Below are 16,098 nucleotides of genomic sequence, written 5' to 3'. Positions count from 1 at the left end.
AGAAAATACATTTATGATCAGGTGCCTGCCTTAGCCAAAGAGTATGAGTGATGGAGTGAGAAGCAATTCCCCTATTAACCACCACTAATGTCCATATCTAGCTGTTGCAAATTCAAAGAAAAATACTGAGACTCTGGGTTGTGCTGTTAGCACTTCACTTGCTTCAGCTCATCAGTTGTAAGCAGTATGGTTAGATTAATGTGGACAAGTTCTTTGCACTAAAGCAAGATTAGAAAATCAGAATCGTGGAAATCGAAAGCTAGAGGTAATGTATGGGTAAATTTTCCAATTTAATATGCTGAAGGAGTTCTGGGAAGAAACACACTTCTCATTATTTTCCTTTTATTTTAATGTTGCAAGTGTTCAATGTTTCTGAGCGAGGGTCCTGGTTGCACACAGCAGCAAACAGGTAGAAAATTGCTCTGAGAATGATCAGATTTAGATTTGAGTCCAATGAGTTTTGACTCAACTGAAGTATTCAAACAAAAGATGGGAGGACAAACAGCATACAAATGGTAAGAATGGGGCCTTCAGTTGGATCAGACAATAGCCCGAACTTGTGGGGTTGAATCTCTCTCTCTCTTCCTTTCCCTCTGTCTCTTTTCAAGGAGCCAAAATCACTTCTCACCTTTCATCTTATGTCTGTTTGTCTGAACTCCTCCCCTTCCTATATTTCCCCCCATCTCTCCCAGTCTTTGATTCAGATGCTTGTCTGCTTTTTGTTTATATCTTGAAGAAGAGCTCAGGCCTGAAACGTTGGTAATATATCTTTACCTCTTGTGGATCCTGCAAGACCAACTGAGTTCCTCCAACATTTCTGTTTTAACACATTCTTTTTTGCTTAATTGGCTTTTGGTGTCCATAACCAAGAGGTTAAAGAAACTGACAGATTTTAAATTATCTATCTATTTTTTTTTAACTACAAATCAACACCAACTGATTCTCCCTCTGATATTCTTTACTTGGGAAGCATTTGCTGGCATATTTTCACATTGATTCAATATCTAAGGAATTATGAATCATGTTCCATGATTTTGAAGCGATGTCACAGAGCTGCACTGTTATCTTCTGTTTAATTGATGTCATATTTATATTTAGAGCATCATCCTTGATGGAAGAAGAGGATCAATCGACCCAGTGCTCCCCCTGAGTTATATAATTAATCTGACCTCCATATTTTTCCCTCAGCTTTGCAAAAACAGCAAAGTATTAACCCAATATCATTTTGAAGGTTATTAATCTTTTCTACCAGCCTTTGAAGCAGTGCATTCCAGATCATAATGACTTAATGCTTAACAAAAACTTTCCTCTTACATACTATAATTCTTTGATATTTTGTCCATATTGGTGACCTATGTTATCAACCCTACTGAACATGGAAATTATTTCTATCTTCAATCTTTTGTACATTTCAGTCAAAGCTCTCCTTGACCTTTTCTTTTTATTTTTAAAATATTTTTATTAATTTTGATTTTAAAGCAGAAAAAAACATAAAAGTACAAAAGCAATTGTATAGTGTTGAGTGTAAATAACAGATTCGATCATTAAAAAAATATACAGAAATCATAAAACATATCCACAATTCATAAACCTATTAATAATTTTATCCCAATTAGAGAAATTCAAACTCCATCCCTACTTTATCAATATTTTATGATAATAAGCATACTTAATACTTAAAATGAAAAAATAAAGGTCGTATTATATTAAAGACTAAGAAAATGACTCATAAATATCCCCCACAGCATTTGAAAACTTATACCTGAATTATTAATTGAATAACAAATCTTTTCTAAGTTTAAACATAACATAGTGTCTCTCAGCTACTGAGCATGAGTGGGCGGGGCAGCATCCTTCCATCTAAGTAATATTGTTTGCCTAGCCAAAAGAGAAGCAAAGGATAGTGTTTGATATTTAATTGAAGTTAAAGGAACATCATCCTTTCCCATTGTTCCAAAAAGAACGACCAAAGGATTCAGTTCTAAATTTATGTTAAGAATTAAAAATAAAGTATGGAAGACTTTTTCCAGACTAGGTAAGTCCAGTAGCTTCTCCTCTCTTACATTTATCACAGCAATAATTTATATCTGGATAAAAATGAAATAATTTAGATGTGTACATGTGCGCCCTATGTACAAATTTAAATTGTAGTAAACAATAACAAGCACATAACAGTGAGTTATTGACCAACTTAAAAATTAAATCCCAAGCTTCATCTAATATTGAAAGGTTTAAATCCCATTCCCAGGCATTTTTTTAATTTTGAACAATTGGACCTGTTTTAAACATAGTAACTTATCACAAATAATAGATATTAAACCTTTACGAGAAGGCTGAAAACTTTTAAAAAAATCATCCACAAAGTTTGCATCAGGAGCTCCAGATTTATCAGAAATCTGAGATTGGAGAAAATGCCTAATTCTCAAATATCGGAGACCTTTTCTGGTCACAAAGTTCCACATTATGATCACCATTGTGCTAAATCTCTTCTTTGCTCTCTGTTGTTTTAGAGTTGACTCTCAGAAGTCAGTATAATTCATCTGCAATAGAGCACACACTGAACAAAAAAAGGGATGCAGATTACTAGCATGAGCAGCCCCTACCTCAATCCTTGTGGCTTCTGTGCAGATTCTTTCTACCAAGTCCCTTTCAATCAAAGGCAAATTATTGAAGGTGTTGGCAAAAAATATATTTTCTCGCTGGCCGCGATAGATTATTTTCTTGAGTTCCTCCACATTTGCATTCATAATCCCCACAGGGATTATCTTAATACCTGAAAGACAAAGGATCTTATGCCTCATGATTTATGATGCAAATAAATTCTCAACATAATTACTTCTTATCATTAGACTCAATCCCTTCTTATCTGTTTAACCATCATCCATGGAAAATTGCCGTTATCCCAATTGTTACATTTAGATTAAAAGATATCACAGTTCAAGAGATAACTGATTCAGCCCATCCCACCCACGAAGGCTCTTTGAAAGAGTTCACAAATAAGTCCCAAGACACTGCTCATCACCCAGGTCTTGCAAATTCTTCCACTTTTTTCAAGATTCGTTCAATAGGCCTTTTGGATTATTGAATCCGCTTCCACCATCTTCACTGACAGTGTCAACTTTGACTTGCCTTATGCAACCTCAGTCCTTTTCCAATTATTATGAGTCAGTATTGAACCATTGTAAACAATTTCTCTCATTTACTCTTCAGAGGGTCATGGAATTTCAGGTAGAAACATGTTTTTATGTTGTTTTTGTTTAATTTCATCATATCTCTTAATCCATATCCCAAGTAACTGGCAAAAAAATTGCGGAAAATAAATTGGTAAAAAATACAAAAGTTTAAAATTGGTGATATTTGGTAGTTAATTCGACAATCCATGCAACATGCAATCTCAAGCAACTGGAAAATTCATTTATCCGGCATTTACCAATCCCAGAGATGCCGGATTCTGGGAGTTTTACTGTACCATTTCCCCTCCATGTAAGTAGTATGGCAAGAGGATGAGTTCTATAAAGATCATTGTTAACGTCTCCTTATTTGGTTCCTGGGCTGTGTTTAACAAGTAACCAAATAAATATTATCTCTCTCTCTTTAATACTGCAACTTCATATTGAACCATTGAGAAAGCCATCATGTACAGAATAACATTGTCTCCTTGACCTTGCTAGACTAAAACCCAGCCAATGTAAAGACCAAAGGAGCGATTCTTACTGTGTCAAGAAAGGAACCTGTCACTGAATCAGTAATAGAATGGCTGTGCTGTTGATGTTATCCAGTCATGGTTAATGCTTTTTATGGTAGAATCTTTAGAAGGCTTTTAAAATTATTCCAATCACTCAATTGGCAGACATGCTACCCAATACATCATCCTGCTTTGGCATTCATTCCTTTTGGATCCCAATTCTGTTCTGAGTTGACCCAGTTGCTGAAAAAGACCAGTAACGAATCCCTACTTACCAGAATTATGAAATCAACCATGAGTTGCTACCATCAGGAAAGAGATATCAGGGTCATTTACTTTTGCACTTTATTGATTTTTTTTCTCTTTGAATTTCACAGTCAGTTTGTTAACATTTCTTTATTTGTTTACATGTTAATGTTGAATTCAGGTTTTTTTGCACAACCTGTCTCACCGCAGGAAAAAGAATCTCAGAGTTGTATTTGATGTCATGAATGTACTCTGACAATAAATCTGAACTTTGAGTTCAATAGACTTGAAGCACAAATTTTTTTGTACACCACACAATTCCTGTATTGACAATTAATATTCCAAACACAAACAATCCACACCTAAACCAAACGCCACTCTTGCTGGTATTTCCACTGCATCTTGGGAGCGTCCGTCAGTCAACAAGACCAGAATATGGGGGACATTTTGTCGCATTCCAGCAGTTGTCTGAAATAGCTCTTTGATGGCATAACCAATGCCTTTGCCTGGGAATAAAGAAGAAAGTAACTTGCTGGGCAGAAAAATAAAAATGCTTCTAGAGGAGTTCATGCTGATGTTGTACAGGATGATGCATCATCTGAAGTAGTGTGTGTATTTTTGCTTTCTGACCCAAAGAAAGAAATATGCCCTTGAGAGAGCATGGTATTTATTTACTAGTTTGTTTCTCAAGAATGGGGACCAACTAATGAAAAAATATTGAGAAGTAATGAAAGCTTCACTGAAATTCACATCCTTCTCAAAATATTTTCCCTCTGTTAATCCAGATGTGGGGCCAATGTCTCACCTCAAGGGACCAGCTAATGATGACAGTGATGAGGGATCATTTGTTCATTTGAAGGTTTCTGATTTCAGAGGGCAATGATTCGGCATATTTAAAGGTGTGGTCAATAGATTTTTTTGAGACTTGTGGATGCAGACGTGAAATAGAAGATCAGCCTTAAACTTGCTGAATAACTCTTGCTTCTATATCTATTGTGCGTCCCCTGACCTCAGGAATCACAAAGTGCTTTAAAAATAAGTATCTCAATTCTTCTCATTTGCCAAAAAGACTTTGTTGGTAGCGCAGTTAAAAGCAAAAAAACTAGGAAATAAAATGCTACATCGGCCATTATTGGAAGAGGATTTAAGTAATAAGAGTAGAAATTTCTTGCTTCAACAAAATAGTGCCCTGGTAAGACTAGTCCCCAGGTTCTCCAGACTTCTTGTTTAACTTGTATTGAGAATACTGTCTTCCTCACTCAGGAAGGATGAATGTGAAAGAGAGGATGAAGTGAAGGCTCACCAACTTGTTTTGTGTAATAATATCATTTTACATACAAGAGATGAACCAGTCTAGGTTCATATTCTTGCTTTTAGAAGATTGTGAAGTGATCTCAATCAATCTTCTTAAAAAATATTACAAGATGAATGAAGGAATGAGTGAATGATATCATCCCTGACTTGGATTAATGGAGAATGAGAACGATTCATGGTCAGAGTATGTATTTATGCACTTGACCAGGTGACCCAGTTTTATATGAAATCCCCAGAAACCTAACAATTTACATTGTTACTGGAGACTCTGGATCAACTCCAGAGAGTTTCCAGGTGTGAATATCAGAAAATACAGATCAGGTTGGACCCATCAGTCAAGTTAACTGGTTTATCCCCAAATGGTTTATTTACCTGTCCTGGTGTTGCCTCCTGCATATTGCACTTCTCTAATAGCCCTTAAGATTGAATTTCTGTCCTTGTACTTATTAAGTGGGAACTCAGTCCTGGGGTTGTCACTGTAATGAGCCACAGCTACCTGGTGATTGCAAAGAAATAACAGGAATAGTTAATGTCAACCAGAAGTTTCAAATTTAAAAAAAAACCAGCATAAGTATTATAATCTTGATGATGGAACCAAGAAGATGGAAAGGTAGCAACAAGATTATAACCTAATATTGAGACAATCATGTCTGATTTGCTTAATGAAAATAATCTCTCAGAAATACTATTTATCTATATTTAAAGGAGAGGTGGCTCTCAAGGCCTAACTGAAGAATGTGTCCTCCTTGATGCAGGTGGGTGACGATATTAGTGAGCTGGGTCTCAAGATTACACATTATATCTCACTTCTTTGCACCAACTTTGAAGGTAATGTTCTTGAGTCTTACTTTGGGACTTCCATCCTCAAGTAGCTGCAATCCGTTGAGACTGCTTAATGTTTATAAAGGTAAGTTTTAGTCGATAAGATTTTCGGAGATCCAAGTTGATTACCATGAGTCAGAAAGCAGGATGGAGATCAAGAATCTGGTTGTGTGGTGCCAGGACAACAATCTTGCTTTCAATTTCAATAAGATTCCACCTGCATTGAATTTGCCCATCTTTAATGAATGAAGATCTACCGGGACCAATGCCTGAAGAGGGCACACAAAATCAGTGAACCGGTGGGGACTCGAAAGGCCAATATGGCCTGTTTCCGCTCCGTACATGGTTATATGGTTAATGTACTCCCCAAGAATGTACTGGCTCACACACTGGACAGTAGGGCTCCTTTATAAGGACTCAGTCCAGATGAGCCAGGAGAATGAAACACAGGCACAGCTGTTCAATTTAACTATTAGATGGGAAAGAGACAACTTTAATGGGTCAAACAGCTTTTGCATAACTATGGCAAAGTTATTAGCCAATTGTTATAGGCCTCAATGTTTAACATTAAAATTACGTGAGGAATTTGGTGAAATGTCATCTGGTGATTTCTGCACTCAGGGACATCTTGGAGAGAAATATTTCTTTTCCTGCTACTGTTGCTGAAACAGTACAAGAACGTTGATGTCCGTTTATATCAACATTTTCCTTTCTACTCACATACCACTTTAAGTAATCCCTATGCCATTGGTGCTCTGCAATTAGTAAGGAATTGCTTAAGGTGGTATTTGAGTGAGAAGGGAAGGTTAATAATCACTGCTCTAGACCTAATTGTCACTGAAATATTTTGTTTGAGAAAAATTGTCATTGATCCATTTCCTTTGGAGTTATGAAACCGTGCATATAATAAGTCAATTAGGTACAATTAAAACAGTGGTTTTCAAACTTTTTTTTCCTCACCTACATACCACCTTAAACAATCCTTTACTAATCAGAGCACCTATGGCATAGGGAATATTTAAAGTGATATGTGAGTGGAGAGAAAAAGGTTGGAAACACTGGTCTATTGAAGGAAGACAGAGTCACCACTTTGTCAAGTGTCCCTCAATGAAGTGAGGCCCCAGGAAGGAATCAACTCTCAACCCCTGGCAACCTTACTGACCCATCCATCCATTTCTTCATTCAGGTCATTTATTAAAATCACAAAGAGCAGGGTTCTCAACCTTTTCCTTTCTACTCACATACCACTTTAAGTATTTCCTATGCCATCGGTGCTCTGTGATTAGTAAGGGATTGCTTAAGGTGGTATGTAGGTGGAAAGAAAAAGTTTGAAAACCACTGTTTTAATCATACCTAATTGACTTGTTATGTGCATGGTTTCATAACTCCCAAGGAAATGGGCCAATGACAATTTTTCTGAAGCAAAATATTTCAATAATAATTGGGTCTAGAGCAGTGATTTTCAACCTTCCCTTACCACTCACATACCACCTTAAGCAATCCCTTACTAATCACAGAGCACTGATGCCAAGGGATTACTTGTGTGAGTGGAAAGAAAAAGGTTGAGACCACTTGTTTATACTCAATATTTAACATTGATTTCGTGAACTTCAATGAAACCAAATGTCAGAAGGTACATATAGCCAGCAGGTAATTCATTTGCAACCAATTAAGAATTTCTTCCTCCTTTGCTCCAGTGGAGATCTTGAAGGTGACAATATAGCCTGAGTTAAAGAGAGAAATACAGCACCGACATAGGCCATTTGGCCCATCAAGTGTATGCCAACCACCCACTTGTGCTATCCTACATTAATCTACTTTGTTTTCTCCCCATGTTCTCATCAACTCCCCCAAGATTCTACCATCTACCTATACACCAAGGTCAATTTGCCATGTCCAATTAATCTACTAAATCACATGTCTTTGGAATATAGAAAGAAACAGAGTACCCTTGTGGATATATAGAGAGTGTGCAAACTCCACACAGATCGTACCCAAGGTCAGGACTGAATCTGGATCTCTGGAGTTGTGTGAGGCAACAGTTGCACTCAACTGTGATGCTGCACTGACCTAGCATTGTGGAAATCTGTTGTGTCTCTATTATTCAAAAGCCACAAGGTTCACAGAGAATCTGATTCAGCTTTTTAAAATGATTAGGGGTATTAATGACATACAAGTAAAGAGATTATTCATGGCAATAAGACCATTAAAATGAGGATACAAAATAAGGAATGGATCTCGCCATCCCAGGGATATCAGTGGAAAATGTCCTTGCAATAGTCAAGAAGCCAACAAACACATCTTGCAAATCTATGAATTTGTGGCAAGGGGAAAATGTGATTTCAGAGAATAACAATTTTTGAAATTGTTAAGATGGAATAGAATGGAATATTGGCATGTGGCTTTAGATTAAGCTAAACCCTTTCATAAGAAGTGAAAGATAGGCCATTAAAATACTGAAATGTGTACTTGTAATCCAAATGGCCTCTTCCCAGCCAAACTGCCTGGCATGGTATCAGAGAACTTATATTCAGTTTTAATTACAGTCTTCATGTTACCACAACCTGCTAACTTCAGATTTGTCCACTTACCTGGTTCCCTCTGGGTCCAATCTTAGGGAAGTACGAGATGATCCTGAAGAGAAAATCTCTAATCTTATTAAAATTGTTACGGCCAATGCTCCAGGATTCATCTACCAGGAATACAATGTCAGCCTTGGCTTTGTTACAAACTAATGGAGAAAAACAAAAGCAGTTGGTACAACAAAGGAATCCTGCATTAAACAGAAATTGTTCTGATGGAACTGTGCCATGCATAAAGAATGGCCCAGAACAGACAAAGGAAGAAAAACGTGGTTTTATTTCCTAACAGTTGATAAAAATACAATGTAGCATTTTAAAGTTCAATACAGTAAAGCCCCCAGTATCCACCACCTATGAGGATTAGGAGATGCAGGATAAGTTAATTTATCGGTTGATTGAGATTACATGTTGCATGATTGGTGAACTAACCACTAGGGGCATGCCAATTTTAAATTTTCATATTTTTTACCTATTTTCTGCAATTTTTTTGCTAGTTGCTTGAATTCCAGAATACGGGGATTTTACTGTATATGAAACATAATGACTTTAGGAGGCTATTCTGTCCCTCATGCTTTTATCACCATTCAACTTGATCTAGCGATGATGTGCATCTCAATTTCACTTTTTTGATATTGTTGCTTACTTAGAAAATAAAACCAATTGACTTCACTTGGAAAGTTCAAATGGCACAGCATTCGCAGCTTCTTGTAGGAATAAAGTATTATTGATAAACTGATTTACTGACACTGAAGAAGGTTATTCGATCCATCATCCAAAACTAGCTCTTCCCAAGATCTATCCAATTATTCCCATGCCTCTTTCCATCATTCTGCATGTTAACTAAATCCAACAGAGAATATTTTTTTCCACTATTCAGCTCAACTTCTTCAGAATAATAAAGATGGAGGTGGGGAAAGATAGGGAAAATTATGACTTTATATGTCCATCTCTTGAATGGTTCGAGCCCTCAGTCCTCAAGCAACTGGCAAAAAAAATTGCAGAAAATAAATAGGTAAGAAATACAGAAGTTTAAATTTGGTGTGCCTCACTGTTAGTTCATCAATCACACAACACGCAATCTCAAGCAACCAGAAAATTCACTTAACCTGCAACCAGCAATCCCCAAAGGTGCCGGATACCAGGGTTTTACTGTATTTAATTTAATTGTAGTTTGTTATGAAGCTCACTAGTCGATTCACTTTTGCAGTATCAGGAGGGATGTCACACACTCTTATTGGCTAATTATTCAGTGCCATTCAGAAGTAAAGTACCATAATAGCCCATCAATGTTAAATTCAAAATCAACTTTCAACCATCCATTCCCATTTGTAGAATAAAATTCTAGATTTTGACCACTTTTGGCATGGAGGCATTTTCAAACTAAGCTAGGTTCTGCCCCAACTCTAACGTTTCTCTTATCTTTCAATCTATCAAATTAAATAACTTTGAAATGGGTGGCACGGTTAGCGTAATGGGGTTGTAGGTTAATTTGGGTGTAATTGGGGAGTTCACGGACAAGTTGCTCTTGTGTCTTGGTGTGAGCTTGCAGGCGCCTCAGATTGAAGAGACTGCCATCCGTGCGGTACCAGATGTAAACAGCGTCTTCATTGTTGAGGTCTTTCATGGCTTGTTTCAGTATCATGCTGAAGAAAATTGAAAAGAGGGTGGGTGCGAGAACGCAGCCTTGCTTCATGCCATTGTTAATGGAGAAGGGTTCAGAGAGCTCATTGCTGTATCTGACCCGACCTTGTTGGTTTTCGTGCAGTTGGATAACCATGTTGAGGAACTTTGGGGGGCATCCGAGGCGCTCTAGTATTTGCCAAAGCCCTTTCCTACTCACGGTGTCGAAGGCTTTGGTGAGGTCAACAAAGGTGATGTAGAGTCCTTTGTTTTGTTCTCTGCACTTTTCTTGGAGCTGTCTGAGGGCAAAGACCATGTCAGTAGTTCCTCTGTTTTCGTGAAAGCCGCACTGTGATTCTGGGAGAACATTTTTGGCGACACTAGGTATTAGTCTATTAAGGAGAATCCTAGCGAAGATTTTGCCTGCAATGGAGACCAGCGTGATTCCCCTGTAGTTTGAGCAGTCTGATTTCTCGCCTTTGTTTTTGTACCATGCTGTAAATAAAATTTAATTTTAAAAGTGATCGAATCACCCTTAATCTCTTTGGAATTCCACTAACCTTAGTTTCTCCTGCTCCTGAGAATTATAGGGCTTAATTATATCAAGGAAGAACACCATTTATTTAACAATATTTATTTATTTTATATATATGTATATATGGACTGCATAGGTATCATTTGTCTGAATGTTATGTTTGGTTGTGTGTTCGCATGTTTTTGTACTAAGGACCAGAGAACACTGTTTCATCGGTTGTACTTGTACAGTTGGATGATAATGAACTTGAACTTGATGTGTCTTTTGTTTCTGTATCATGTGTTGATGAATTTAACAGGAAGGCTGACCTGGAGCTTTTAATAATCTTATGAATATACTTAAACTGTCCAACATGTGAGCCACTTACTAGGTTGCTCCTGTGTGATTGGAGATGTTAATTTCCTCTTTTCCATGGGAGATGTTGCGCTGGGGCTGGTCGTTGTGATTATCCTCCTGGTGGTAGTTGGTGAAGATAGATTATCTTGACTACTGGTTTGCTGTTCTGCATTGGCTCTGGACTCAACAAGTACAACTGGTGAAGTAGCCATAGGTGGTTTTGTTGTTGGAAAGGATTTCTTCTTAGAGCCTAAAAGGAAATTAAAAATCTTTCAGTAATGGATTAGAGTCAGGGCATTACTTTTGTGGTAAGATGGAATTGTTTAAAATTTGGTTTTATTTTTAATACTTTCCCATTGTTTCTGATTTTAAATACAAAGATTGGCAAGCAATCGACTTTTGACCTGTTTCTGTAGGGCAGCAGAGTTGGCATAGTAGTTAGCGGAATGCTATTACAGCGCCAGTGACGGGACCGGGATTTGAATCCCATGCTGTCTGTAAGGAGTTTATACGTTATCCCTTTATCTGTGTGGGTTTCCTCCAGGTGCTCCAGTTTCCTCCCACTGTTCAAAAATGTACCTGAGATTGTAGGTTAATTGGGTGATTGGGTGGCTTGGGTTTGTGGGCTGAAAAGGCCTATTACCATGCTTTATGTCTAAATTTAAGTGTAAAAAATAATCTATGGCTGAACAATCCTTTTGTATCTAATGTGCTCTTCCCATTTGATCCCAGCAAATATCCAGAGTTTTGATGGCATTATTGAAACCCAAATATAGAGCTGAACAGGAATGATTCAAAGTCAAATGATGCAGAGGTGGGGCAGAGTACCCTGGGGTGGCAGGATTTAATTTCTCAGTTTATTTATTCCCCATATTCAAGGGATAATTGGGATATCGTTCTTCACTTCATGGATTGCCAAACTCCAGAGCTGAGATTTTGTTCCTCAGGCTCAAGGATTTCCAGTCTCTATAGCTGGACACAGTGTGATAATATTTCTCACTCTACATCACTTAGATATGGCAAATGACTAGTGACTTTCACCTTATTGCCCCAGGCTTCATCCTAGTTATGGTTTCCTGTCCTCTGGATTAGAAATGTTATGAACTACCTATACTGGGAAACCTTCACCTAAAATGGCATGGTTAGTGTAGCAATTAGTGCAATGTGATTACAGCGCCAGCAATTGGGACCGGAGTTCAAATCTCACATTGTCTATAAAGAATTTGTATGTTCTCCTCGTGTCTGCATAGGTTTTCCCTGGGGGCTGCAGTTTCCTCCCGCCATTCAGAAAGGTATCAGGAAGGATGTAGGTTAATTGGGTGGCACAAGCTTGTGGACCAAAAGGGCCTGTTATTATGCTGTATGTCCAAAAAAAATTTAAATCTAAAACACATTAAAATGAATAGAAAAAAGGCATAATGGGAAATCATCAATAAAATTACCACAAAAAAACCTAGTTACAAATCTGGAAATAGAGTTTTAAAAAAATGTGGAATCACTTGCCACTGAACTGCAATTTGTTGCATTTCCTGACTATGGCACTGTCGAGCTTTTAAGATTATCTGTGCTCTTCATTGTCCCCTGGTAAGTATTTGAAGGTGCTGCAAGTTGCCTTTGAAGTACAGAGACCATCGGGTAGTCAGAAAGTTATTTGTAATTCAGCATGCAAATAGGATGCTGTCAGATTTCAGTCAAACATGAAAGGCTACAAAACACTGTGACTGTGTAAACACACAGAGTGCTGGAGGAACTCAGCTGGTCTTGCAGCGTCCATAAAAGGTAAAGCTATATTACCAACATTTCAGGCCTGAGTCTGAAGGTGAAGCAAAAAACAGAAAGGTGACTAAATAAAGACTAGACACTGGAGAGAGAAAGGGGGAAGAATTGGGGGGGGGGGGGGGGAGTCCAGATCAAAAACCAAAAGGTGTTAATTGGATGTGATAAGAGGAAAGATCCCTCCTTCTGTCTGTTGGTCTGGTCCCTCCCCATCCCATTTCCCCCCCTTTCTCTCTCCATTCTTTATTCAGATGCTTTCCTGTTATTTGCTTATATAGGCAGTCCCCAGGTTATGAAATTGTGGGTTATGGACAACTTGAACTTATAAATGGGCTTCCCCAATTTTCGCATGCACATTATTGTGCCCCAATTTGTGCATGCGCTTAATGTTACCTCACGAATGCTAAATAAGAACCATAAGTAACTGTTCCGTCTTGTGCACAAATTCAGCTTATGGACTGACTCAGGTAACGGAACTCATTCGTAACCTGGGGACTGCCTATACCTTGAAGAATGGCTCAGGCCCGAAATGCATTGTATTAATTTTTAATTTTTTTTAACATTTTTAAACAATTTAGACATACGCATGGTAACAGGCCATTTTGGCCTATGAGTTTGTGCCACCCAATTTAAATCCAATTAGCCTACACCCCGAGACGTTTCGAACTGTGGGAGGAAACCGGAGCCCTTGCAAACACGGGGAGAATGTACAAACGCCTTACACACAGCGCGGGATTCGAATTCTGGTTCTGATTGTTGGCACTGGTAAGGCATTGCGCTAACTGCAATGCCAACTGTGCTGCCCCATATCTTGAAGTAAAATGCAAAAGTCTGCAGATACTGTGGTTGAAGTAAAATCACAAAGCTGGAGAAACTCAGTAGGTCAAACAGTGTCCTTTATATAGCAAAGATAAAGATACACAGTCAACATTTTGGACTTGAACCTTCCAGCATTTCTCTGCGTTTTAACTGTTGTTAGATTTCTTTACCAATAATAGTGTAGGTACTCACGTGTCTGTGCTGAGATGACTATTGGCATTCCTTTCCTGTTTCCAACCATGGTCAAGACTCGAATGGTATATGTGGAACCCTCCTGCAATCCACTTATCACATAATGCGTAGTATCAGCTGGAACAATCAGTGTTCTTTCTGGACCTCCTAAAGGAAAAATCAAAGGACGGAACTGCACCAGACTTAGCAGATTTGATCCCAGCCTACCTGGGAACTTCCTCACGAATGGGTGGTTGAGTTACCATGAGGAGTCCGTTGTACCTATAAATTCCATTCTACCTGTAACTCTTACTTCAAACCACAATGCAATGCCCCTGTTGGATGCTCACACAAGAAGACTGAAGGAAGGGATCAGGTTTGGGAGAAAATAGGCTGCCTACATTTATTAATGATCTCAAACGTGAGTGGGGAGAGGAGGTGAAGGGATTACTGGTCAGGAGAAATAAATACCGAAGATTGTTAAAGTGCTCCTTTACATTATGGTAACGTAAATGGAAGGAGAATTGGTCTGTATTATAGGCAGCAGCACTTAACATCTTAACCAGGAAACAAATAAACCCTTTTCCTCCCTAATAATATAATCTGTCATAGTAATTACACACACAGAAGCACATAGGCACAGCAAGTATACACGTTATATAACTGCATACACAAAGGCACACACAAACAGCATTCAGAGTGAGACAAAGCCACGCTGATACAGGCACATGTAAAAATACAGAAATGCTGGAGGAACTTAGCAGGTCTCACAGCATCCAGAGGAGGTAAAGATGTATAACTAGCGTTTTGGGTCTGACCCCTTCTTCAAGATATAAGTGGAAAAGCAGGCAGGTGTCTAAATTTAAAGGCTTGGGGAGAAGGAGAGAAAGGACAGAGGAAGGAGTACAAACCAACAGACAAAAGGTGTGAATTGGATATGGATAGGACTGGAGAGGAAAAGTGAGAATTGATTGGGGGATGGGATGGCTCTGTGAATGCAGAGCTGGGGGAAAGGAGACAGAAGGATAGATGGGTGGGTGGGGGGGGGGGGGGGGGGTGGTTCTAACAGAAACCAGAAAGTTGGTGTTAATGCTTTCTGGTTGGAGGGTGCCCAGTTGGTATACAAGGTATTCTTCCAATTTGCAGGTGGTCTCAGTCTGGCAGTGCACAAGACCATGAACAGACATATCAGCAAGGGAATGGGTTGGGGAATTAAAATAGGACAAAAAAATTCAACATTGGACCAAAAAAATGCACACACATGTTCTCATTGTAGACTTTAAATATCAATTATAAATACCTTGCCACATATTGAGAATAAATAGTTGGATTGAAGTCATCCCATTCTAATGCATTCAAAAAACATTCTTGTGTCAGCCAAGAAACAGAATATGGGTTCATCCTGACTGAATGAAGTAGCCTATAACATGTAGCACTAAACAAGTAGAGCAGCCTTTGACATTCATTCATCATTTTACAAATTTGGCCAACTACTTCACCCTACAGATCACCGCTATTGTAGGAATCAAATGATAAACTCGCACAGCTGAAGTCAATAGCCCTTTATCCACTGACATCCCAGTTAACTGGTCATGTAGTGTCCCGTGATAGGAAACCATTTGTGCTGTTTACAGTGGGCCACCTTCAACTGGGACACTGACTGCTTTTCCACTGAACACAACTCATCACTGGGTTTCAGAGCGTCTACCTTCGAATGGGGTGCAAGTCGTCCTTTTTCCACTGGTTTAATCAGTATGGCAGCATCAGCTGACGCCAGGGATATGAGAGGGGTAGAGGTTGTCAATCCCTGGTGTGATTTGATGTCATTTGACGCCGGTGTGCTGATTGTTTTCCTTTTCCAATGGACCCTGCCCTGGTAAAATTCCCATTAATTCTTGGGACAAGGTGCCAGTGGAAAAGGTGCTTATGAAGTTGCCTAGTAAAATTCAAAATTTCAACTCTGCACCAAATGCACAGTGCCAACAAACCAACTCATTTAAAAAGAAAATTACATTTTAAAAGAAAAATTACTGATTGTTCAGAGCAGTTCATACCTGAAATGGTAAATTTTACAGATATATGGAGAAAGAGGAAAGTGAAACTCTGACAGCTCTTTCAAACAGCTGACGCATTCAGGGTGGACAAATTATCTCATGTGAGGTATCATTGGTGATTACAATCGTAGAACTGAA

At 38.5% G+C, this 16,098-nt stretch overlaps 2 protein-coding genes across 14 annotated transcripts in view; one reads left to right on the top strand and one right to left on the bottom strand.

The window, feature by feature from the left end:
• col7a1l (collagen type VII alpha 1-like) overlaps positions 1–16,098 on the bottom strand; it is a 208,364-nt gene that overhangs the window by 85,891 nt on the left and 106,375 nt on the right. The window contains exons 22-27 of the mRNA XM_069907699.1: positions 13,928–14,074; positions 11,172–11,390; positions 8,659–8,798; positions 5,618–5,741; positions 4,294–4,437; positions 2,604–2,773 (exon numbers count right to left, since the gene is read on the bottom strand). Of these exons, the coding sequence (XP_069763800.1) occupies positions 2,604–2,773; positions 4,294–4,437; positions 5,618–5,741; positions 8,659–8,798; positions 11,172–11,390; positions 13,928–14,074 (944 nt within the window). The remainder of the gene's footprint in view (positions 1–2,603; positions 2,774–4,293; positions 4,438–5,617; positions 5,742–8,658; positions 8,799–11,171; positions 11,391–13,927; positions 14,075–16,098) is intronic.
• The window catches only part of mest (mesoderm specific transcript), a 366,224-nt gene that overhangs the window by 285,254 nt on the left and 64,872 nt on the right, over positions 1–16,098 (top strand). The gene's annotated exons all lie outside the window — the stretch shown is intronic.

This window comes from Narcine bancroftii, chromosome 13, assembly GCF_036971445.1.
Source record: "Narcine bancroftii isolate sNarBan1 chromosome 13, sNarBan1.hap1, whole genome shotgun sequence".
Classification (NCBI taxonomy): Eukaryota; Metazoa; Chordata; class Chondrichthyes; order Torpediniformes; family Narcinidae; genus Narcine; species Narcine bancroftii.
Note: the sequence above shows the minus strand (reverse complement) of the source record. Positions and strands in the feature narration are given on the sequence as shown.